The sequence below is a fragment of the Ursus arctos genome, unplaced genomic scaffold (genome assembly GCF_023065955.2).
Source record: "Ursus arctos isolate Adak ecotype North America unplaced genomic scaffold, UrsArc2.0 scaffold_15, whole genome shotgun sequence".
NCBI lineage: Eukaryota > Metazoa > Chordata > Mammalia > Carnivora > Ursidae > Ursus > Ursus arctos.
Genome location: NW_026622819.1, coordinates 40,855,367 through 40,879,308, shown reverse-complemented (window position 1 = coordinate 40,879,308; position 23,942 = coordinate 40,855,367). Strand labels below are relative to the sequence as shown.

At 54.9% G+C, this 23,942-nt stretch overlaps 1 protein-coding gene across 5 annotated transcripts in view; it reads right to left on the bottom strand.

Moving 5' to 3' along the window:
- Positions 1-242: 242 nt before the first annotated feature.
- The window catches only part of NDST1 (N-deacetylase and N-sulfotransferase 1), a 58,712-nt gene continuing 35,012 nt past the window's right edge, over positions 243-23,942 (bottom strand). For 4 of the 5 annotated variants that reach the window (XM_026510772.4, XM_044388515.3, XM_026510773.4 and 1 more), the window contains exons 3-15: positions 23,413-23,907; positions 20,436-20,523; positions 19,090-19,244; positions 18,229-18,414; positions 16,403-16,531; positions 15,426-15,608; positions 14,347-14,443; positions 13,050-13,173; positions 10,797-10,971; positions 8,623-8,793; positions 7,849-7,958; positions 6,020-6,122; positions 243-5,259 (exon numbers count right to left, since the gene is read on the bottom strand). In XM_026510772.4, the coding sequence (XP_026366557.1) occupies positions 5,140-5,259; positions 6,020-6,122; positions 7,849-7,958; positions 8,623-8,793; positions 10,797-10,971; positions 13,050-13,173; positions 14,347-14,443; positions 15,426-15,608; positions 16,403-16,531; positions 18,229-18,414; positions 19,090-19,244; positions 20,436-20,523; positions 23,413-23,907 (2,136 nt within the window). In that variant the 3' untranslated portion in view covers positions 243-5,139. Of the gene's footprint in view, positions 5,260-6,019; positions 6,123-7,647; positions 7,959-8,622; positions 8,794-10,796; positions 10,972-13,049; positions 13,174-14,346; positions 14,444-15,425; positions 15,609-16,402; positions 16,532-18,228; positions 18,415-19,089; positions 19,245-20,435; positions 20,524-23,412; positions 23,908-23,942 lie in introns of those variants that run through there. The other variant, XM_044388517.3, reaches the window with a different exon arrangement.

The window sequence follows — 23,942 nt, the reverse complement described above, 5'->3', positions numbered from 1 at the left end:
TGCCGGAGCTGGCTCTGCACGTGCAGCCTGGGGAGCTGCAAACTCTCCAGGAACGGCCACTGAACGGAGTCCAACTTCCTCCGTACCCCTCCGATGAGGGAAACTGAGGATCAAAGAGCAAGATGACTTTCCCACCTTACGCAGTGGTGGCCTCACCAGCTGTGGTGCGAACCTCCCCATCTCCACCCTCCCCTGCGGGCCTTTCTTAAAGTTCAGAGACAGACAGACATGACCAGTGCGTACAAATAGAACCCCACTTTATTAGCAGTTAGTTCGAGATTGTACATTAATGGAGGAAGGTTCCCACTTTTAACACAACCCAAAACGGCTGGTTCGAGAGCCCTGATCAGGTGAGCTGGGTAGCACCCCCTTTCCCCCCTCTCCCCACCCCCACAAGGGAAGGAAACCTGTCTGCTCCCCTAGCGTGCCCCCCACCCTCTGCAGTCAGCCCTCTCCTCTCCCCAGGAAATGACATGAATTTCATGCACAAATTACAAAAGGAGCCCTCTTGCTGATATTAACAGCTAGCACAGTCAGAGAAAACCCTCTCCTCCTTCATTCTCCTCAAGGGCCAGAGAGAGGAAGGAGGGAGGGAGGGATGAACTTATTAGGATAAAACACAGCCAGAGTCTCCCCAGGCCCTTGACACTGACCCCTCACAAAGCCCATGCCCCCCCCCCAATCTCTGGCTGTCTGAGCTGGCAAGGGTGAGCCCTGGGGGGCAGCTGGCCCAGGGCTGCAAACCAGGCACCCAGCATTGCCCTGAGGGCAGGGGTCTGGGCCCCCCATCCTCACTTTGACTAGACCCGCTTTCTTCTTTGACATTTGAAAACCCCTGCTATAACAGCCCCATCTGCTCATCCCATAAATGGGGAAGTTGAGGCCCTGGGGGGGAAACCGTCACGTAGCTACTAAATGTACCCAGTTGGGATGAAATTTCACATCTCCTGCCTCCAGCCCAGGGCTCTTCTCCTCACACCACAGCTTGGGGGAGGCAGTTCCCCAGTTAGGCCCTTCCCTGGTGCATCCCAGGGGCCTGGCTCTGTTCCAGTGCACACAGACCATGGGCCTCCAGGAAGTAAAAACCAGGAGGCCACAGAACAGAGAGAGAGAGAGAGAGAGAGAGAGAGAAATGCTATTCGGTGCCCTGTGGTCCATCGCCAGGATCAGAGGGGACGGCACAGGCTCTTCTGAGCCAGAGGCATCTCCTTCCCAGCAGGCCCAGCATGGACGGGCCCAGCCTCCTCCTTCCAAAGGGGCCCAGGCCCAGCTGCAATGCTGCCTCCTTTGCCCTCCCCTGAGCTCCTGGAGCTCCACCTAGCCCTTCTGCTGGTTTGGCACTTGGTACAGGGAACGGGAGAGGGGCATCTCAGGCTGCAGCGAAGTTGTCAAGTCAGCACAAAAGGCAGAAATCCACACAGCCGAAATCAGCCTTGACAGGACAGGGGCTAGAAGAACACATTCTGTGACACCATGAGGAAATGGTCACACAGATCCAGAATGTGGGACTTCGACAGGACAGCAGGCCTGCTCTCATCAACATCATTTAAACAGCCAAAGCGACCAGAGAGAGGGCTTCTCAGCATTGAAGAGACTGAACAAAAACCGCAGATACAAGATGTCATGTATACGCCTTGACCGGATCCTGATTCCAAAACCAGGCGTAAAAGTTATCTGGGGGGAAAGCGAACATGGATTGTAAAGCAGATGTTCTTGGGAAATCACTGTTGTCTCGGGTGTGATACAGGCCAATACGTAGGACAACGTCCTAACTCTCAGGGGAGGCGGGGGAGGCATTTTGGTCAAGTCTCATGATATTTGCGACTTACGTTTAAACTAATTTGGAAAAAATATATACGTACAGAGAGAACGAGTGAGAAATCAAATGCGGCAAAGTGTTCGTTTTAACCCTAGAAGGAGGGCAGGAGGCGTTTGTGACAAAATGATCAGTACGACAGGTCTTCACCTGCTCTTTCGCTCACGAACCGGTGGGGCCCGCTCCCAACGGCGACCGCCAGCGTCTGTGGGTCAGCCTACTTGTCCCCCATCGGGAGCAGACGGCTGCTCCTCCTCACAGGCTCCAAAGAGGCCCCTCTCTGAACTTCAGACTCATCCTCCAAGAGCCACACGCCTGCGCTATGGCAGCTCCAGAACCCGAGGGGCTGAGGCCCTGCAGGCAACCGGCCCACCTGCACCGCCCCAGGCAAAGGTCAGGGGAGGGATGGGAGAACGGAGGGCGGAGTCCCCTACAGGAGTTAAGCTGTTTCTCTTTCTGTTTCTCTCTCTCTGGCCAAACACAATGAGCAAACGCTGAGATGCAGGGATGCTGTACCCACTGCCCTCTCATTTGCCCTCTCAGGATCTGTGCGCTCGGCAGCTGAGAGCCCCTCGCAGGATCTGTCTGTCCCCCGCCCCAATGTCTACACGTCCTGGCAGCAGGTCCTCCAGCAAGATTCATCAGTGGGAAGGGAAGCAGCAGCAGGGACCAGACAGACTCAGAACACGTGGCAGGTCAAGTTCCCAGCCTTCCAGAAGGGCCTGGACAACATTTCCCACTATTTCTCTTGCTCCCACAGGGTCCCACGGGGTCTTGAACCTGCCTGAGGCAGAGAGAAATGGAGCTGCCCGCCCACAGGTCCTTCTGAGCTCCCAGAGATGGGGGCAGGCGTCCAGACACAGAGGGCGGATCTCCGCACGTGGGGGCTGTAAAGGTCGGCCCAGGCCACGGAGCCCGAGCCGCCTGCCGCAAAGTGGGAGGCCCGGGGCTTGCACTATGGAAGTCACTGCCCCTTTCTGCGAGCTGGTTCACGGCACTGGGAAGTCTGCACGAGCACACAAGCAGGCACGCCACCCCGTCCCCAGACACTCTGTTCCTCGCCCCGTGGGCCTGACACTGGGTTCCCAGGCTCAAAGGCCCCAATGAGAAGCATGACTGGAAGGCTTCTCTCGGAAGACAGTGAACCCACACGCACCTATCACGCTGAGTATCCACCTTTCTTCTCACTGCCAGTGAAGAACTTGAGAAAAGGGGTCGGGGTGAGAGGTCAGACAGACCTGCCCCCCCCCCCACAGACAGGGGGAGGACCTCTCAGGGAGAGCAAGGCAGGACTGCACGTGCAGACCAGGAACGGAGAAGGCTCAAAGGCACCCTGGCTGGGAAGGAGTGGTTTGTCCCCTATCCTGGAATGACCACGGGTGTGAATGAGGGAGGGACAGGAAGCTGGCACAGAGTAGGGTCCCCAGGATGGGCTCAGAGGCAGTGTGGCATTGGAAGAAGAGCACTGGACTCGGAATCAGGAGCCTCAGGTTTAATTCTCGGCCCTGCTCGCGCCCAGTTCTGAGACATCGGCCAAGGAGGCCGCCTCGCCTTTCTGGACCTGTTTCCGTACCCATCAAAGGACCCTTCCAGCCCCAAGATGCTAGAGTCTTCCAAACAAGACAAGGCTCTCCAGAAAGGGTTTTCTGGATGTCGGTTGGAAGCTGAACTGGCAGTGGGAGGGGCTGGGGAGAGACACCCAGCCTTAGTCACTTCACATTGTTAAAGAAGGGGGTAGGAGCAGACCCTAACCAGAAAACAGCCCCGAGATCCCGTGGTCTGCAGGGGGCCTGGAGACAGTTCTGTGGGTCCCGGCGGGCAGCCCGGCTCCCAGGGCAGCTCCCAACCTAGCACCATGTGAGGGGGAGGGGACAGGCCAGCCTTCAGCCCCCTGGCCTCCCACCCCAGCCCTGCTGTTTCCTTTGGCCAAAATTCCTCCAGGGTCACTGCGCTTCCTGAAGCCAGGTTTCCTGGAGAGAGTAGGTCTTCCCTGTGCATCTCACCACCTCTGTTCAGCTGCAGGAGGCCCCAGGGAGGCCGCGACACTTGGGGAGGGAACACAGACCTCTCCAAGGGGCACCTCCACACTGTCTCCCTGAGGCCCAGACACACGAAGACACGCCCTCCCCTCCCTTCCATCTCATTCTCTAGCACTGAGATAGGACACTGGGGCTTGCCACCATTTTGTACGACTGAATTAAAAACAAACCCAACCAAAAAAAATATAATATATATATATATATACACATTATATATATATATAACACAGTGCGACCCCAGCACCCAGGGTATAAACTCTGGCACCAAGAAAAAAAACAAAATATTAAAATACTTTAGCTTCTTAGTATTTGGGGGGGCGGTTAAGGGGGTCTCTAGGAGCCCTTGGCCACAGGTAGCTGGGGCAAAGCCATGGATGGCAGTCTCACCCACTCTGCCCAGTGTCTGCCAGGGGCCAAGGTTGGGGCTGGGCGTGGGGACAACGTATGTACATTGGGACACGTATACTGGCAGACTCCTGAACCGCCTCAGTCTTTTACCACAGGAAATACCACACGTCATATCCCAGGGTGAGGAACGGGTAGGGAGGCCCGGGTCTCTGGGTCCAAATGGCATAGCAGTGCCCCAGGGTCCTGAAGGAGGCCCCGAGGACTGGGTGGATACTGTAGGAATCAGCAATTCTTTCCCCAAAAGGGAAAGTGAGATGTGAAGGTATTACCCAGAATGTGTGTAGAGGTTCAGCGTTCTCTTGAGGTGGCCACCCCCACATCCAGCCCAGTGACTCTGGGTACCCAGCTGACCCTCTGAAGTGCCTGGCTCAAAACAGTCAGGGAAGCATCCAGTCTCTCTCCCCTGTTTGGCAAAAGGCCCAGCTGGGCTCCTCTCCCTCTTGTCTGGAGGACAGGGAAAATATGGCAGCTAATACTGAGGGGATACCCTGCCAGGGCAGGGCGTGATGGGATGAAGGGCAGGGCATGGTTGGTAGAACACAGTGAGGGACAGAAAAGGGAGTCTCACGGACTCCCTCTCACCAGGAAGTGGCCTTCCACCAACAGGGAGTGGCCTCCCCACGGAAGGCCGTGAACGGAATGGACCTCTGGTGGCTAGGGAGGTCCTGTAGGCCACAGACCCAGCGCTGGATGCTCTGAGGCGTTTGTGGACCTGCCTGGGCTCTTCTCCTGGCCCTGCCTGGGCCTCAGCTGAGTATTGCTCGAAGTGCTTGGCCAGCCCAGGCCCAGCTCCCCACTCTGCAGGTCAGTCTGGCTCAGCACGCGGCAGGCCGTCCAGGCCGTCACAAACGTTCAGTCTGGCTGTGGTGGCCGCGGCTACCTGGTGTTCTGGAGGTCCTCCCGCAGCCAGGTGGGCAGTGTCTGGCCCATCTTGTACAGCAGCTTGGAAAGCTCGATGTTGTGGTCCCGATAATAGTCCTTCAGGAAGGCGCGGGACTGCAACAGGAAGGAGAGTTCAGATCTTGGGGATGTGCCGATTCAAGAGGGACCCTCCCCTCTGTAACCCCACTGCTCTGTCAGCGTCAACCCACACACCCATCGTTTATTCACCATCTTCGTTGGTAGCCTCCAAAGAAAGCTAGATGGCAGGACACCAAAACAGAGTACACAAGGTCAAAATTCTTGTGATAGGGAGAAAAGGAGGAACGAATTAAAATCAGGACGACGGAAAGGCGTGTGACCTTTGCCCTCTGTCCTTTGGACAAGCCATTCCCTCCCGCCAGGGCTCCTATCCGTCCACACCTTGGGCCAAATGCTGCCCTGTCCTCGCAGGCCCAGCCCCAGAGTCCTTCCCCTCCAGGGCCCCTCCCGGCTCCAAGTAGCATCTCTGGTTCTGAGACCCCCTGGCACTCCTGTGCAGCTCTCTTACTCCATGAAGCGTGTCCTGCCTTGTATTCTTCCTGGTGTGTGTGACTCATTCCCCTCCCAGACTAGGAGTCCCCTGAAGGCAAAGAGCACGTCTCATCCAGCCTCAAAGCCCGCAGCACGCAACGTTAGGCAGAAGGTAATAAAGACTCACTGGACTAAATCGCTTCGAACCCACCACGTCCCAGCTTCTATTTCCTCCTTGTAAGAACACCATCTAAGAATGGCCAAGGCCGTTAAGGTGCGGAGTGCAGGGTAAAGGGGAGAGACGATCCCCGCCAGTCAGGGACCCCTGCGGTGATCAGCTGCCACGGGCAGCGTGTCCACTTACGTCCAGGTCCATCTCTGGGTATTTCCGGCCCTTGCTTTTGCCCAGACACTTGGTTTTCCCTCCTTCGAGCAGTTGGCACCAAAATCCTTTCTTTGGGTCAAACCTGTGGAGGTGGGGAAAGCCTCTGGATGGGAGCTGGCCCAGCCCGTGCCCTCCCCACCTTAAGGTTCACAAACCCCAGGAGTGGCAGAGCCTAGCCCGTGAAACCCACTCCCCTAGGCACACTCTGGAACCCACAGACAGACGTGCGGGGCTGGGATTTGCTTCTGCCGGCCCTGGGCTACACTAAACACACCTGCCCCCTTCCTCCTGGCAGAGAGCAGCTCGCGTGCTCGGAGTCTCTTGTCCCAGCAGGGCAGCCCGAGCCCTCCAGCAACCCAGAACAGGAACGCGTGCCACCCTTCAGGGTTCAGGGAAGCCTTTCCTGAGCACGCTCCTCCTCAGGGCCGAGCAACTTTTTCTACCCAAGAACCCAAACAGGGAAGAAAAAGCTTAGTGGCATTTTTTGGGTGTGTGTTTTAATGAACTGCCTGTTTTTCCAGAAACGCAGTGTCTGCAGCTGTCCTTCAGCATGTCCACCACTGGGAAGTTATGGCTTTTGGAGTAAACTTCAGAAACGACAGAGCAAGACTGCCTTCAGGATTTGAAGTCATGCTGGGCCTTCAGAGGGTTTTGGGGTGGGGGGCAGATGAGCTCTGAAGCTGCCGAGGGGAGGGGAGGCACAGTGGCATCAGAATCCCACCCCTAATCAGGAACCATCAGAGCTTCTCGGGCGTGAGGACAGCCAGAAACAGAATTCCCATTCGGCAGGTGTGGGACCGGATTTCTGAATGGGTCCCAGGGCGGGTAGGAAGGAGGAAGATGATGATGATGAAGGTGATTTCTGAGCAGTAGTACGTGCCAGGCGCTGAGCTAAGAGCCCCGCATGCACGCTGCATGCAACACAGTGACCCTCGGGAGGTAGGAGTCAAAACCTTTATCCCCAATGTACAGATGAGGAAAGGGAGGTTTGAAGGCGCTAAGACACTTGTCCAAGGTCACACAGCTAAAGAAGTAATGGGTCTCCTAACCCAGGCATCTCTGCTGCCAAGAGCCCAACACCTTCAGTGGCTGCTCCTATTGGCCTCAAGGCACAAACTGCAAAACTGACTGCTTCTCTTCACCTTTAACCTCCCGACAGTGAGAAGGGAACATTCTTGCTGCATGACTTTCCCAAGAGGGTAACCAGGAAAGGTGTCTTTATTCCTACCTCTCTTGAGAACCCCCTCCCACCCCATCCAGCTGCATGAGTCACTTGTCTGTAACATGGCGCTAGGAGACGCCACTCCCCAGCCCTGAGCTCCTGCCACACAGGCTGGCCTCTACACGTCTTGGGAGGGCGTTCTCAGTGCATTTGTACCAGATTCTGAGTGAGTGGGATTATTAGCCATGACAATATTTGTAGTTTCCTTTTCCTGAAATTATACTTAAATCGTGATCTAATGCTAAGAAACCCTTATGGGAACTAGGGCTGCTTAATGTTAGTCTAACTTACTTCGGTTTTTATTGATTCTGAAAATGTTCAGCACAGACTGAAAAGAAAACCCCAGGGATGGGACTGACCAGAGTAGAACATATTCACCACCTCCTTTTTCCTTGAGTTGATACCTTTATTAATATGACTCAAATCGTATTAATATTAGCTTTTCTGCTAAACAGCCATCAGGAATATGCACACTTTCTAACTCTAATTTATCTGAATCTCTTCCATAATCATTCAAGCCTTTGGCTTTTTGGTCCAGGTACCTGCTCAGAATATCACCTTTTTGAAAAGCCAAGGCAACACTCACGCCAAGGTTTTGTGGTAGTCAATAGTGTTGGTCACCCCAAGGAACTTTTGCACTGTGTCCATCACTTTGGCAGGTTCTGTTCGCAGCAGTTTGCCATCTAAGACCAGAATCTGGAGCAAAGAGAAAAGGGAGAAGGATGATATGAACCTGTGTGTACTCCAGGGTCAAACAGGTTCCCCGTCTTCTAGTCAGCAGCCATGGTTACAAATTGGGGACTCTTCACTCTATAGTCTCTGTCTCTTCTTCCACTTCTGAGCGGCAGGTGTCCCCATACCTCAGGCTTCTGCAGTCTAACTCCCTGCTCTCTGCCAGCCTCCTTGTCCTAGAGATGAAGCTATCACTCCACTCCTGCTGCCCCTCATAACCCCACCGTACCCCTCTCTGCCTCTCTCCAAGCCTCTGGCCCAACATTACTCTCCTGCCTCAACCCTCCAAGGATTTCCCTAAATGCCTCATGTGATCTGGCCCTTTCTGACCTCTCTGACCAGGCTCTCCCTACGTCACCACACCACTCCCAGGAAGATAGCCTACCCCAGGGCTTTTGGGGGTCTCCTTAGGGACCTCGAGCTTGGTGACAGGACGAGAGCTTAGGGAATTTTCACACATCAGCCTTGGGATAAACAAGAATGAAACTTTCAAGGACCCCAAAGGTCTAGCTCGCCAGTGAGGACATTTCTGGCCCCAGGGCTGACAAAAGAAGATTTGAGGCTCTCTACTAGCTGCCACAAGCCAGAACTGTGAGTGCCCTCCCAAGGGTCAGGGACAGGCAGCTACCTGGTTGGCATGAAAGGCGCTGAGCCAGCGCTCAATGTGGGTGGCGTACCAGCCGGGGACCAGGCAGCGGTGCTGGAGGGCCCGCAGCTTCAAGGACGCGTCAGGCCCAGCCGTGATCACCTCGTGGAAGGTGTGCTTCAGGGCCACTGGGTCATCGTGGGCTCGCTGGTGCTGCAGGCAAGGGGGCAGGGTCAGTGGGCACAAAGGAAGAGGCTCTCTTCAGCAGCTGTGAAGTGGCCCAAGCCCTGGCTGCAACCAGCAGCCGTGGGTTCAAGTCCTGGCTCTGCCTCTCACTGCTCTTTGACTCTGGGAAGTCATGGCCTCTCAGAGCCCTAGTTTTCCCATCTCTGCAAGACAGGAGTTGGACTAGATCAGAGTTTCCAAATGTTGGTCATCTGCCTGGCACTTCTCTGATGTCTCCCGTATCCAGAAGCCTCCTATACACATAGGAGGTCCACACACTTTGATTTACACTGACTCATCTTCCTTATTCACATAAAGCTATTTCAAAATAAAACTCACTACGGCTTCCATAAATACATACCAGAATCAGCTGTCCCATAAAGAAGGTAATCACTCATAAATACAATAAAAATAAAGCAATGTTCTCAAATGCCGGCCAAGAACAAATGTCTGTTACAGGTCCTGAGCCCAGGGCTTGCACTCTGTTGAAAACAGAGCTTAGCAACGTTAGAGAGGACTTAAGAGCCATTTACACTAAACTAGGAATTTGTCCTTCATAGAAATAGAAGGTGTTATGGACTGAATGTGTGTGTCCCCTCCCCAAAGTTCATATGTTGAAGCCTTAACCCAGAATACAATGGCATTTGGAGGTGAGGCCTTGGGGAGGTAATTAGCGGTAGATGAGGTCATGAGGGTGGGGCCACCACGATGAGGTTAGTGCCCTTAGAAGAAGTGACACCAGACAGAGCGGGTACTCCCACTCTCTCACGCACTCTCTCTCTCCCACTCTCCCTCTCTGCCTTGTGAGGACACAGTGAGAAAGCAACTGTTGAAAAGCCAGGAGGAGTGATCTCATCAGGAACCGAATCTGCTGGCATCTTGATCCTGTGCTTCTGGCCCCCAGCACTAAGAAATAAGCTCCTGTTGTTTAAGCCCCAGTCCGCGATACTGTGTTATGGCTGCTCGAGCAGACTAAGGCAGCAGGAAAAGAGTCAGAAAGGGGGAAATGCCATGTCTGAGCCACCTGCGACAAGGCCATGGGCCATCAGCATCCAGAGACCGGGAGCCTGCCCACCAGGGCTCACTCTCTCGAGCCTCCACAGCTGCACGGAGCCTCACACACAGCTCGGGGTGGGCAGTGAGAGACAGGGCAGTCTGTGGGGACCGGAGAGCAAGCAGCGTCTGTACCCGGCCCCCTGCCGGCACTGCCGACGCAGCGACGCCCCAGAGAGGAAGGGACAGGCTCAGACGGTGGCAGGACCTGCTGAACGTGGCCTGGCCCGAGGAGGTCTTCCTGGACCAGCTGGTAGACGAGCTCCCTTCATACTCTAGCACTGGATCAGAATCCCAGGAAGACTGGCAGGCAGGGGAAGAAACTGCCCAGAAGGCCTGAGCCCAGGCTTTCCTGTAAGCCTAGTGGAACGGTGCTCAGAAGAAATTAAGTCAGGTCATTGACGTTAAAGAAAGTTCTAGTTCTTACATAGTCGAGTGGGGATTAGGAGTCCTACCTTCTCTGGCACAGACAACAACAGTCAGGTAACTTCTTTACCTGATCAGGGGTCTGTATACTCTCCTATGAATGGGGAGTCCTACGCCTTATCCTTCTCTGAATCCCCACCCCCACCCCACCCAGTGTGTGTCCAGTGAGGAGGCCAGTTAGTATTCACCAAATCTCACTTTCATCCAGGTGGAACCGGCCTCCACCTCTTGTTGGTGTCAGAATCAGAGGCGGGACCCTCAGTGAAACTACAGGGTGGGCAGGTAACCGTTGGCTGGGATGCAACGTCGATTTCTGCCTGTCTCTTCCACTAGGCTAGAAGCCCTGTGGAGGCAGGACTCTATTCTCACTCACTACTCTATTCCAGAAGCCTAGCCTAGGGCTGGCACATAGTAGGTGCTCAGGAAATATCTGTTGAATGAACGTACGAGTAGCTGAGCGATGGACAGAGCCCCATGTCCCTACCCAGGGCTCCACCCCAGCCCCGGCTCACCTGGTACCAGGAATAGGCCCGGTCCGCTGGGTTGATGAGGATGGTCAGGACCTTGGCCTTGGGTAACAGAGCAGCTGCCCGCCGGGGCGCCACTTCCGAATCAAAGTAGTTGGCGCTTTTCTCAAAGTAAAAGTCAGAGGTGGTGTTGGAGGGGATAGGGAAGAACTCCATGTACCTGCAGGAAGCCCAGAGAGAAGAGCTCACAGGCAAGACTCCTGACAAGGGGGCCTGGGGAGTGCAGCATGAGAGGGTGAGGGTCGCTGGGGGTAGAACTTCAGAAAGCAAGCAGGCACACTGATCCCAAGGACCTGCTTCTGGCAGGGATTCTAGATGGCCTGGCAGTCAACCTTCGTCAAATTCATTCCTTTTCAGGGGGGACCTTGGGGTCAGGAGGATAGGAAGACTTACGGAAATGATACAGGTTGTAAAGCATGGGATGGGGGGGTGTCTTTGGATCTTAAACAAGATGCTCCCAGTTAAAGTGATGGGGCCCTAACTCACCGCCTCTGGGGGTAGGGGGGACTGGGACACCCTGGACCCTGGGAAGAGACAGCATGGACCCGAGGGACGCCCTCTCCTGCCTCCCAAGTACAGGGTTTCTTTCCTGACTTCGGATGGCCGTTTCTAGCCTGTCACTGCGGACCAGGAGACAAAGAGAGGGGGAGTGTGTCACCTTCTGCCAGCCACACCCCTCCCTGGCCTCACCTGCGTCAGCCAGACAGCTTTCCAGAATAACCTCCCCTATCCCACCCAGAAGGATGCCCACACTAGCCCTTTGGGACCAGCTCTGGATGGAGGACACCTCAGGAAGCTAAACGAACACTCCAGAGCCTCCCAGGGGCACCTACTCATACAAAATAGACGTACAACTTCAGGGGTTCGTGGGAAACAAAACTCACAGGCCCACCTTAGGTAAGGGTGTAGGATCCCTACTGTATCCTGGGAGACAGGGTTCCTCCAGGGAGGTCCCACAAACCCCTTTATCCGAACCACCCTGGGGCTTCTGAGATTCCTCACCCCACCCTACACCTACCTACAAAATCAAAATCTTGGGAATGGGGCTGAGGAATTGCTAGCTCCCTCCTATTTCTGAATTTTATTTATTTTTTCTTATTTATTATTTTTTAAAATTCTGGTTAGTCGACATATAGCGTTATCAGTTTCAAGTGTATTTCTGAATTTCCCTTATGAAATAGCATCTGTACACCCACAGTCCAATGTTTGTAACACCTAAGTTGAGAAAGCTCTGGAAACAGAAGCTTTGCCCCTCAAATGTCCCCTCAAGCAAAGCCATTTGGCAGCAAAACCTGACGTACTCATCTTAGTGTAAATGCTCGCATACTTTGCTCTAGACATATTAATGTGTGTCTCTGCTGCTGGGGTACTTATAATGGGGTGCCGCCCCAGACCCCGCTGGGAGTGTTGCTAAGTGTATGGTGCCGCACCTTATTACCTCCCTAAAACCCGAGAGAAGGCGACTTCCAGTGACACAGCTGGCTACACTGGGTGAGAGTACACATACCAGAGATAGACAGGCAGGCAGCTAGGTAGGCAGACGACAGACAGACAAAAGAGAGAAAAAGTACAGAAAGAAACAAACAGAAGAAGGGCCATAATCTCTCCACCCAGGTAAACCACTGGCATGAAAATCATAAGAGTAATACATGTATAGGGTAAGAAAAGGCCAATAGTACAGAAAGTTGCAAACTGCAATAACTGGAGTGTAAAACTATCCCCACGCGGCTCTGGTGATAGGTTCTGGAAGGAAGCTACAATTCCCACCCCCTCCCCAGGCAACTCCCCAGGGGCTACCAAGCCCCCTCTGAAGGGCTCACAAGAACACCTTCTGCTCCTGGGTCAGGCAAGCAGAGTTCAGCCAGCTCCCAGGGTCAGAACACTTGGATTTTAGCCCCTGCCCTGTCCCCAACTCTTGGGACCTTGGGCAAGTCCCTATCCTTCTCTGGGACTCGGGTTGTTTTCCTGTAAGCGAGGGAGGGGCTGGCTCCCACTTCAGCAGTCTCTGACCCCAGGCGGTGACGAAAAGGGGCAAAGGGCTTCCTCATCAAATGGCCCGCCTGTGCAAGGCTCCAACATCATGACTCAAGGGTCACCGAGCTTTGTCCCTGTTTACAGAACTTCAGCTGCCTGTGAGCAAGTGCCCGCCGCTTCCTGCCTGGAGCACAGCAGACCTCCCCTGGGACAGACTACACGACAGCCTTTCCCCTCCAGCTCTGGACACCAAGGGCCACTCACCAGTCGATGCCTTTGTGATAGTTGTGGCCATTAAAAAACTGGATCTCCTCGAAGGTCTCTGAGCTGGGGTAGTTGCTGCTGAGGTCGGGGTGCATGCCCAGGAACAGGTAGAGGGCGGTGGTGCCTGCAGGGATGGAAGGTGGCTGAGACCAGGGCCCAGCCCCGAACACAGAGACGGGGTCTGGGATCCTGGGTTCTGACTCCAGCTCTCCGTGACTCACTGAGAGATCCTGGGAAAGTCCCTTGCCTTGTCTGGGGCTTGGTTTCTACAAAAGAATTTTACCAAAGCCAGGACAGCAAATACAGGGCATGCGTATGGGCACCCCAACTCCTGCATCCATTGCAGACATCACTAATCTATCACGGCATTCTAAACACTAAACAAAAACTTGGCCTCAGAAGCCTTCCCACCCTTATACTCCAGCAGCCATGCCCAGTTCATTAGCGTCTTCTCATAATCCCAGAACTAGATGGTTTCCAGGTTTGGGCCTCTGTCCTCCGACACGTGGGACGAGCTCCAGACCCTGCTGTCTGTTGATGTGAAATTCATGAGGGGCTAAGAGATTTGCCTCAAATGCTTTCTCCTTCTGGGTGCCCTTCCCTCACACTCTCTGTCCTACTTGACGGTACAGGACGTACCCCCTCCTTTAGAGAGTTCATTCCTTTCCTGCGTGTAAGTCTATGGTTTGTATGCTATAATGAGACATCTTGGAAGAGAAGGAGACTATAGAGTTGAGTTTCCTAAAGAGTATAAACCTTGCGGGTCGGAGAGATAAGGGTTCAAGACCTGGACCTATCATTTCCTAACTGAATGTGTCAGAGGAGGTCACTTCACTTCTCTGAGCCTCAAGTTTTTTATCTGTAAAATGGGAGTATGCTTAACAGTGTGTGTGGATGTCAATTACTTAGCAAGCACATCACCGCTCCTCCCTCTTGTACCTCTGGCAGACATGACTAATAGATTGCTGTCCTCTTTGCACTAAACCAGTTTTGCCTGGCACTGCTCAAATGTGCAGAACAGCTGATCTGGGCTTCTCTGCCTAGACTCAGAGACTCCCAGGAAGAGAGCTCCCCGAGGCTGTGGTTCAGGACAGACAGGAAAATTTTAGGCCTACCCCCCACTCCCTCCCCACTTCCATACTGACAGGCAGTTCATGTCCATCCCAACTTCACTCTCACTTCCTGGGAAAGAGGGGGCAGATTACTGAGGAATGGAACTGGGGCAAGGTGGTCTCCAGAATTTTGGGGCTGAGACAGCAGGCAGTGGGGCACGCTGGCCAAGAGCAGAGAGACCTGCCTGTTTTCTGGGGGCCAATGATGAGGAGCTTTGGGAAGCGGTCACACGTCTTCTCCTTGGACCAGATGTCTTTGTGGCGTTTGTCCTCACAGGGGTCCTAAAACAACAGTGGAAGGAATGTTAGGGGAGGCCCCAAACCCAATGAACGGACTCTCGTTGCACATGGATACGTGGTTCTTACAGCACTGCCAGGTAGAGTCACTGTGTGTGTCCTTGTCACATCCCCACCTCAGGACACTGAGCTGCTAGCAGGCAGGGACCACTTCTGGTTGGTTCTAGCAAAACGCTCAGCTCAGAGCTTGGCGCGCGACAGCAGCTCACGAGCACTTGCTGCATTTACCTGGACGAGCTGACCAGGGGTCAGCAAACTCGGTCTGTAGAGGTCAGTAAATCTTTGGTAAGTGCTGAGGAACTACTTTAGGCTTGAGTACCACCTGGTCCCTGTCTCAACTACTCAACTCTGTTGCTGCAGCATGAAAGCAGCCATAAACAGTACATACAAGAATGAGTGGGGATGGGTTTCAATAAAACTTTATTTACAAAAACAGATAGCAGGCCAGATTTGGCTCACGAGCCATGGCTTGTGGGCCCCTGGTCTGAACTATGAGACTTCTTCCGTTCCAGCTTCGCTCTGTTTCCAGATTTTGGTAACCCCCGGGGAAGACTTCCCCAAGAACTGCCCCCACAAACCCTCCCATCAGTCCCCTCTCCCATGGTACAGACCCTGCTAGCGTGAGAAGGGGCGTATGGGACTGTCTGCAAGTCTACCCAGGCCAGGCACTTGCCTTGATCTGCACGCGAGCCACACTCTGCTGACAGTTTTGTAATGCTTCTTCAGAAGGTGCGTGCGAGTGCGCATGCGTGCACATCTGCACGTCTGCGTGGGCGGTGTGTACATACACGCCTGTGAGAACCACCGAGCGTGCCCATGCTGGGGAGCAAGTGTGCACCTGAGTCTGTACTCAAGAGAGACTGAGAGGGTGTGAGGGCCGAGCCCAGGTCTGGCATGTGTGCCTCGAGTGGCGGGGTTCCACCTTTGCGACAAGACACCCAGGCCACCACCCCACCCGTCCAGCCACCTGCCAGAGCGGGTCCTTCTCCTCGGAGAAGATCTGGAAGTACTTCTGCGCCAGCTGCACGGGCGGCAGCGTCTGCAGCCGAAGGCTGGTCCAGGAGTGCAGGAAGCGCACCAGGTGCTTGAACGTGTACAGGCCCAGGCGGTCGTTCCCGTAGTTGGACAGGTGCGTCATGAAGATGCTGATCTGCTCCAGGGCAAGGGAGGTGGGGGGCAGGGCTGGTCAGCAGCTGAGCCCCCCGCCACCCCACTTCTGACTCTTCCGGTCTTGCCGCAGCCTGCGGAGTCACTCTGTGACCAGTCCAAGGTTCACCGGGGCCGTAAACCGACTCGCTGTGTGACCTTGGCCTAGGCACAGCCCGGTGAACCCAGGTCTGACTGGCCACCAACTATCACAGCCCTGAAATGGGAAGCTGACCCACTGCGCAGTCGCTCGGGTGTTCTTCTGTATTTTCTTGGTGGGGTGTCATGGACAAGGAGTGCTCGGTTATCCCGTAAAGCTGAATGACACCACCACTTGGTATCTACTCGATAGTATTAAAGCGTGGATGATTATTTCCATTTTACAGATAAGGAAAGAGAGGGTCAGAAAGCTCAGATGAATAGCTTAAAATACATGTAGTTTAAAATAGCTATCCATGTATGGTTTATAGATTAGTGACTTACTCTGTATGTTAGCACATACCATCCACATATTTACACACACACACAAAGACTGGAAAGAATCCAGACGAAAATGCTCACACGATTGCACTAAGTACAAGATTCTCAAAGGAAAAAAGAAAGACAACTCGGATTCCCTTCCCAAGGTCACACAGTAGAGCAGGGCCGGGGCCAGGGGTGCAGAGCGGGTTTCCCCACTGCAGGCCCTCCGACCGGCTGCCACCCTCTCCTCCCCAGGCCCAGGAAAGCCAGCCCTGACAGCAGACAGGCTGTCCGGCAGCGGCCCCCACCCCCAGCCAAAGGCCATGGAGCACTCACAGGGTTGAGGAGCACGGTGAGGAAGAGCTCGCCCCCGTTGATAATCTTGTCCAGCTCGCTGGAGCCACCAGGGTACTCGTTGTAGAAGATGGTGTGCGTGAAGAGGCCGCAGGTCTGCCGCGGCAGGACCTGGGGAAGGGGCAGGGGAGAGCAATGGCATCTGCAGGCACAGACGGCGGCAGAAGACCCTTCCTCAGGAGAAGGGCCAGGGTGTCTCCTCAGAAAGGCAGCCTCTTGTGTGACTACACAGCCCCCACTCTTGGGGATCTTCTCCCCCAGGGACCTCCTGCAGCCGGCAACACTCCCTCAAGGGAGCTCACGGGGCCTTCCTTTGCCATTTTACAAGCTTCGCCACTATCCTCTGTAACAAAATGAGCAGGCCCCAGAATAACAGAGATAGGCAATGAGAATGTTTGCCCAGCGAGGGTCCCTGATCTGCAAAGCAGTCCTCCCGGTCACCCTCGCAACCCCCTCACAGCGTTAGAACCTGCCTGGGAGGGCTCCCAGTCACATACTGGTTTAACTGTTGATTCTGGGTCTCCTCTCATAAAACTGCACTCCGAGAGAGCAGGGAACTTGCTTGTCTGGTCACCACCTCATCCCCGGAGAGAATATGAATGGCTGGTATTGAGGAGGCCAGTGGAGGGAGGGAGGGAGAAGAGGGAGGGAGGAAGGGAGGGACGGACAGATGGACGGATGGACAGAGGAAAGCATAAATCTGGCCTTCCCACACAAATCCCATCTGGATTGTCGACAGTTCACCCTTCCAGTGGCTCAGGCCAAAAACCCTGGAGTCATCCTGACTCATCTCTCTCCCCCACACCCTGCCTCCAACTCATCGGCAGATCCTGCCGGCTCGACCTCTAAGTAGGTCCAGAACCTGATCACATCGCAACGTCGCACCCCGATGGAACCACCACTCTCTCGTCTGAAGACTGAAGTGGCCTCCCAACTGTCTCCCAGCTTCCCACTTTGTCCCCTGCAGTCTCCGAAACTCACGGCAGCCAGAACAAGGGAAATCTTTTAAAAAATGAGTCTGATCACAACAGCACTCCATGCAAAAACTTCCCATCTCAGAAAAAAAGCTAACGTCCATCCAATGACCTTCTGTGGACCTACAGGATCTGGCCCACCACCCCTCCGACCTCATCTCCCCCTCACTTGCTCCCCTCCAGCCATATTGGCCTCCTAGTTGGTCCTCAAACACACCTAGCACAAGCCCACCTCAGGGCCTTTGCACTTGTTTTCTCTGCCTTGAATGCTTTTCCTCACATAGCAGCATGGCTCATTCCTAGGAAGGCCCTTCCTAATCTTAGCCTTATTTAAAATAGCTTCTCCTCTCTTCTGGCACTCCCAATCTCCCTTCCCCGCTTGACTCTTCTCCATGGCCCCATCACCATCTGACCACATGTTACACATGTCACACATTTGTGAGTGCACTGTCTCCTGCCACTAGAACGTCACATCTACAAGGGCAGGGACTTTCATTCGTTCTATAAACTCCTGTATCCCCGGTGCCTAGAACAGAGTCAGACACACAGTAGAAGCTCACTGAAAATGTTTAAATAAGCAAATGAATAAGACAGAGGCCTGTTCCCAGTCCTCACCAGAGGCCCCTTTAAAAATTCTTCAGCCCCTGATCCCGTCACAAAAGCTGAAAAGGGGCTCAGGAAAGGGCCAGACCAGCAGGCCACCTTCCCTGGGATGATGAGCCTTGGATGCCAGAGGGGGCAGGCGAGCCTGGCCCGCAACCCCTAACCCGATCACGCAGGCCACGCTGCCCCAGTGCATGCACACGCGCCTCACGGGCCGCGGGGTCTGCTCACCATGATGCCGTTGTGGATAAAGCCGCGGCGGTAGCGGGCCGGCTTCAGGTGGGGGTACTCCTCCGTGCTGGTGACGCGGATGCTCCACACCTGCTTCCAGGCCTCATACAGCTGCACATGCACGGGGTACACGCCCGAGTGGTGGGGGGCCACCGCATAGCCCATGTCCGTGGGGATGCCGTGCTCCTGGGGAGAGGAGGGCCGGGCCAGGGTGAGCACGGGTTCCTTCCCCACTGGGTCTCATTTCCCCTTTGCAGAATGGGAGAGAGAAATCAGAGGCTAGAAGGGCAGGGCAGTGGGTCCACGCCCTCATGGTATAGATGGGAAAACTGAGGCCCAGGGAGGGAAAGGGATGGACCCTGAGTCTCGAAGTGAGGGAGTGACCAAGCTGGGGGACTCTTAACTCTCAGCCCGGGGTTCATGCCCTCCGGCACCCCGGAGTGAGGAGCAAGGACGGGGGCTCTTCCTGCCTGTGTTGGCCTCTGATTGGCTGGTGGGCCCAGGCTGAGCCCGTACCTGGGCCTCATTCCCTCTTCCCGAGGACCAGCTCCAGCTTTCCTGAGCCTCCCACTCTGGCCTGAGGATAGAGCCTGGGCTCAGGAAATAAACTGGCCTGGATTTAAGTCCTGGCTGGCCCTCCTCCTAGCTGGTGTGGGCTCCCTGCGCTTCCGTGTCTTATCTAAAAGGGAGAGTATCAATAACCACCTCTCGGGGTCTCTGCGAGGCTTCAGAGAGACAGTGGCTGTAAAGATACTAGCAAAATGCCGTCAGACGGAACTGCGAAACCGCAGCGAGAGGCCAGCCATCCGGACCCCCCACCCCTGGCCCACCCAGCTCTGCCCTGTAGGGAATCTTACTCACGACAGCGAACTTCTTGTTCAGAGCCATCTGCTCGGCCAACACCGACTGGTTGTGGAAAAGGTGGGGCTGCATGTGGCTCCACATGTGGGGGAACCACCAGAACTCCTTCACATACGACAGCAGCAGATCGTCCCCAGCGTCCTCAGCATCTGTACCTGCAGCCAAAGCACGGGCCGCTGAGCCCCACCCAGCCCCGCCCAGCCCCGCCACCATGGGGCTCTCCAACCTGGGCTGGTGCCCGGGGATGGGCGTGTGCAGACACAGCCCACCCAGGAGCTGCTTGTGAGAGTTACCCAACCACCGCATGGGAGCAGACAGCGCCCCATCCAGGGCCCCGAGTTCTAGTCCAGAGTGTGGCCTTCGCTCAAGGGGTGACTTTGGACAAGTCCTCCTCCTCTCTGGGCCCTCGGGCCCCATGTGTGCAATCCATGTTCAAAGGCAATGATCCCAACGGCTTCTCCCAGCTCTGACAGGACTGCTCTGATCCGCTTTCTGTCTTCCTATTGGGCCATTTGTCACCTGTCTTTTACTTAACCATCTCAGAAGCTCTTTGTATATATACAGGACATGTAACCCTGTCTCATACTATAACTCAAACTACCTCTGATATGCGGAGCGCCGAGAATATGAAAAATGCACATAGACAACCCAGTATTGCTGCTAGTTGGCTTTGGGACCATGCTGCAGAATCTCCCCCCAGAATTGCAGAGTATTAGGGTTTTTCCTAGAATTCAAGAGCGGCTCTCCACGCAGTGGCCCAAGCAGAAGGCAGCTACAGGGAACCGTAACTACAGATGACAGCTCGGGGGTCTATCCCTCTTGCTCGGCCCAGAAGGGCAGCATCTGAGGAACTTGGGAGAGCCCAAACGAGGAGGGAAGGTATGAACCATGCAACCTACACCCTCAACCTGGACACTTAAGACTTGAACATGAAATGGCAATGGCCACCTCCGGGCAGGAACAATTATAGGGCATTCTCACTTTCTATGCTATATATTCCTGCAGTGTTCTTAAAATTCAACCAATTACTTTTTTAAGCAGACATAGGACAAATAATTTCAAAAGAGAGAGGAAAGGGGGAGACAAGAGGGAGAAGATGCCCCCAAAGACAGCACAGCCTGAAGGACAAGGAGAGACCCGTTGTCTCATTGCTGTCCCCACATGCCCTCTGCCGGGGGCTGTAACTGCTCTGTGGGCTGCTGGATCAGGGGGAGGACACCAGGGTCAAATGTGGCCCTCATGTGGGCCCGTCAGCCCACCTGCTGCCCCAGCGGCACAGCACTGCACAGATCCAGAGCCAAGGGCCCCTGGAAGTTGCTCGTGGGGGCAGAGCCAGGCCCACTTACCTGTGTGGAAGAATTTCCCTGAGTAGCCCAGGTTGAAGGTGAAGTTTGGGATATGTGTGCGTAGTTCATTTTGCGTATCAAACAGGGCCTAGGACAGGCAGAGGAGGAAGAAGCGGGTGAGGGGGAAGCTGGGAGCTCTCTGCTCTTCCCAGTGAGGACCCAGAAAAATCCTACTGTTGCAGGGCCAGCTACGAAGTTTGTAGGGTGCAGCAAAAAATAAAAATGTGGGACCCTTGTTCCAAAATCATTTAAATTATCAAGAAGGCCACGGCACAGCACTAACCTTGTACAGGCCCCTTCTAAGTGTGGGGTCCCACACCCATGAAGCCAGCCCTGAGCTGCCACCTGCACTGGGCCTCTGGCCAGAGAAGACCCGACGCTAGCCCGGCTCTGCTATGCGCCCTTGAGAAAGCTTTGTGACTGCCCTAGGCCTCCGTTTCCCAAAGTGTGAAATGGAGATAATTTCTCTTGGGGTGGCTGAATGAGACCTCGCGTGTCGAAACACCAGACACTTTGGTAAGTACTGTAAAATGGTGGCATGTCTGTGTCCATGGTCACTGCCACTGTGAGCCTCGGCTCTTCGCCTGTCAAATGTGGAGGGTCTCTCCCAGTGAGCGCAAGGCTGGTGTCACAGGATCGTGACTTTTCCAAAGACATACTGCATCCCCCGGCCATGCAATGTCCCCAGCCATGCACACCCCATACTGGGCAAGCCAACGAAGGGAGGCTGACGCTGATAGAACACGCACACACTTGTACTCTGGAGTCAGGACTCCAAAAGCCCCCGCCCTACACACAGAGCACAAGGCCTCGAAGACACCTGCAAGAAGAGCCTGCTGTCAGACTCCTTTGCAAACAGACAGTGCTGGCCCTCCTGGGGCCACCACCAGCATCTCACCAAGGCCAGACCCTATCTGACAGACACGCACGCTCTAGCCATGTGGCCTTGGGCAAGTTACGTCACCTCTCTGAGCCTTAGTGGCCTCCTCTGCGAAATGGGACTTATGATGATCCCCCCCCTCACAGGGCTGCTATGAGGATCCGCTGAGGCCATACACAGAAAGGGCTAAGCACAGAGCTGGGACGTGCCAAGCCCTGAAAAGGCAGCTGCTGTCCGTGTGATTTAAAGGGCACTCTGCAGCCAGCGCTGTACACGGTAACGAGGCAACGTTCGTGTCTCTGAAAGAAAGGCTTAGCTGCAGCCTGTGCCTGGGATTAAGGAACGGGGGAGGGAGAAAACTTCTGCCCTCTCAGACTCACAAGGATGTTTAAGGCAAATGGGACCCTGGCCGGCGAAGCACTTGGCAGGCTGCACGGAGCTGAGCGCGCGGAAGAGGGGTGTCGCGATTAGTACTCTTCGACAGAAATAGCTCCCGACTGCTCTCATCCCTCTCACTGTAAAAGTGGGGAAAACAAGAAGCAAGGAGGGCAACCTCAGGGCTCGTGGGGGACACAGTGAGCCTGGCAGCCTGGTTTCCTTGTAGGATCAACCCTGCACCAGTCTCAAGGACTCACCTGGACAGGCAGCAAGCACTAAGGTTAATGCAGTAGAGAGCGCCCTAAGTAGAAACAGAGCCGTCTACTCTGTTAGAGGTCGGTTATGGCATCGCACGAAGCCTCAGAGCTGGAAAGCCTCAACGGGGATCATCCTAACACTTGCTTTCAACGGGACAGCCCTTCAGGAGGTGAGCTCTCAGGAGCAAACACAACGTGTAAAGCAGATCAAAGCAACACGGCCCTGTCCCAGGAGATGCGAGCTGGGACGGCTCAAAGCGTGGCCCGTCTGCACAGGCCCCTCTGCAAACCCCCGGGGGTGGGGGAGCAGCCTGAAAACTTCCCATCGGCTCCTCTGTCAGTTCACCACCGAGGCTCAGACATGGGAAGGGACTCGCCCTCGAGTTCCAGTCAATGTAGGGCCAAACGGGTCCTGACTCCCCACACGGTGCCTGCCCCCAACACCATCTGCTGGCTCTTCTCCTCTGGAGGTGTAAGGAAGAGCAGAGCGTTCACTCCTGACCCACAGCCTCCCTCCCAGGCCCCAGGGCCAACCCCAACAGTGACCTCAGGAGGACAGGGAACACAGCGCCCACTAAGGGGACTCACTTGGGAGGAAAGCACTCCTCTTAGAAGTCTCTTTTGCCATCCGGAACATCAAAGCGAGGTCTGGATTTGGTGCTAATAGGTTCTAACGCTTGCTAATCTCCTAAGGGAGGACGGGGTCATCAGGCAGCAGTCTCTCTGCAGAATTTAATCCCCTGGTTTTGTTTTCCCTGGATCTACTGTTGCGCCTGCTCTCTATTTATGGCAACCGGCACTGATTTCCCCACTTACTCTAGTGATGTCGTTTTCTTTGCAAAGAACCTTGAGTCAAATAGAGACTAGATGAAAAGTACATTTGAAAGCTTGCTTAATGGCCTTCAATTGTAGGCTTTTCTTCAGTAGGGATGCATGAGTGTAAAATTTCAGTGGTCTGCAAAACGCTTTTACATGCAGTTTAGTTTGGTAAACACTTTTTGAAATAAACACATGCATTCCACTATTTATACAGACCTCAGTTAAAATATGCCTGTGTAGGATTCAAGCTCTAATTCTTGTTTTAAAAGTTTCGTGGGAGCTCTGGTACTGACATAAACATTTCTGAGAGTGAAAAATCGCGTCTGGATTAAAAGGCAGATACGTAACCCTGCACAGCTCCCATCCCTGGGCTTCAATGACACAGTCTCTCTCTCCCCACAGATACATTTCTGAATTCCACACTCCAAAATTCTTCTATCTTCAATGCTTCAATGTAATCTCCAGTGCCGCTTTTATCTAGTAAGACAATTACTAAAACCACCTGGCTGCGGGGGGGGGGGGGGGGGGGCAGGCACAGCACTGGGGAGAGGCAGACAGCGAAGTCACCATGGGGCACCCCAAGGTTCGAAGGTGGCGAGGCCCCGCCCGGCCTGCCGGGCACCCCCCCCCCCCCGGGCCATACCTTCACGTCCTCCACTTTCATGCGTGTGCCCTCCTTGCCCACGAAGATGTCATCGATGTCCACCAGGATGTAGCGGTCCAGAGGCAGCGAGAGGCGCTTGCCCGTGAGGAAGGCCACGGCGTCGACGAAGACGAGCTTGTGCAGCCAGAAGTTGAGGTTGTTGCCGAACAGCACTCGCTGAATGCCGTCGTGGAGGCCCAGGTCCTGGACCACTGTGGCGTGCAGCGCCGCGTGCAGGCCGGCGTCCGCCCCCAGGTGCGGGATGGACTCGGAGGAGCGCGTCTTGGCCAGCAACACAGGTTCGTAGGTGGAGTGGTTGGACTGGAACACGGTCCAGTCCTCGCCGGGCAGCACGCCCTTCTCTACCTCGCTGGGCCGCGTCACGTAGAGCAGCGGGGACTTGGGGTTGATGCTGCAGTCCTTCAGGCCCAGGTTTGAGTGCAGGAACAGGGGGAAACCCTTGAGCTGCGCGCTCAGCAGGCTGTTCTCGTTGGCCTGTAGCCGGGGCGGGGCGGGCGGGGAGAAGGGAG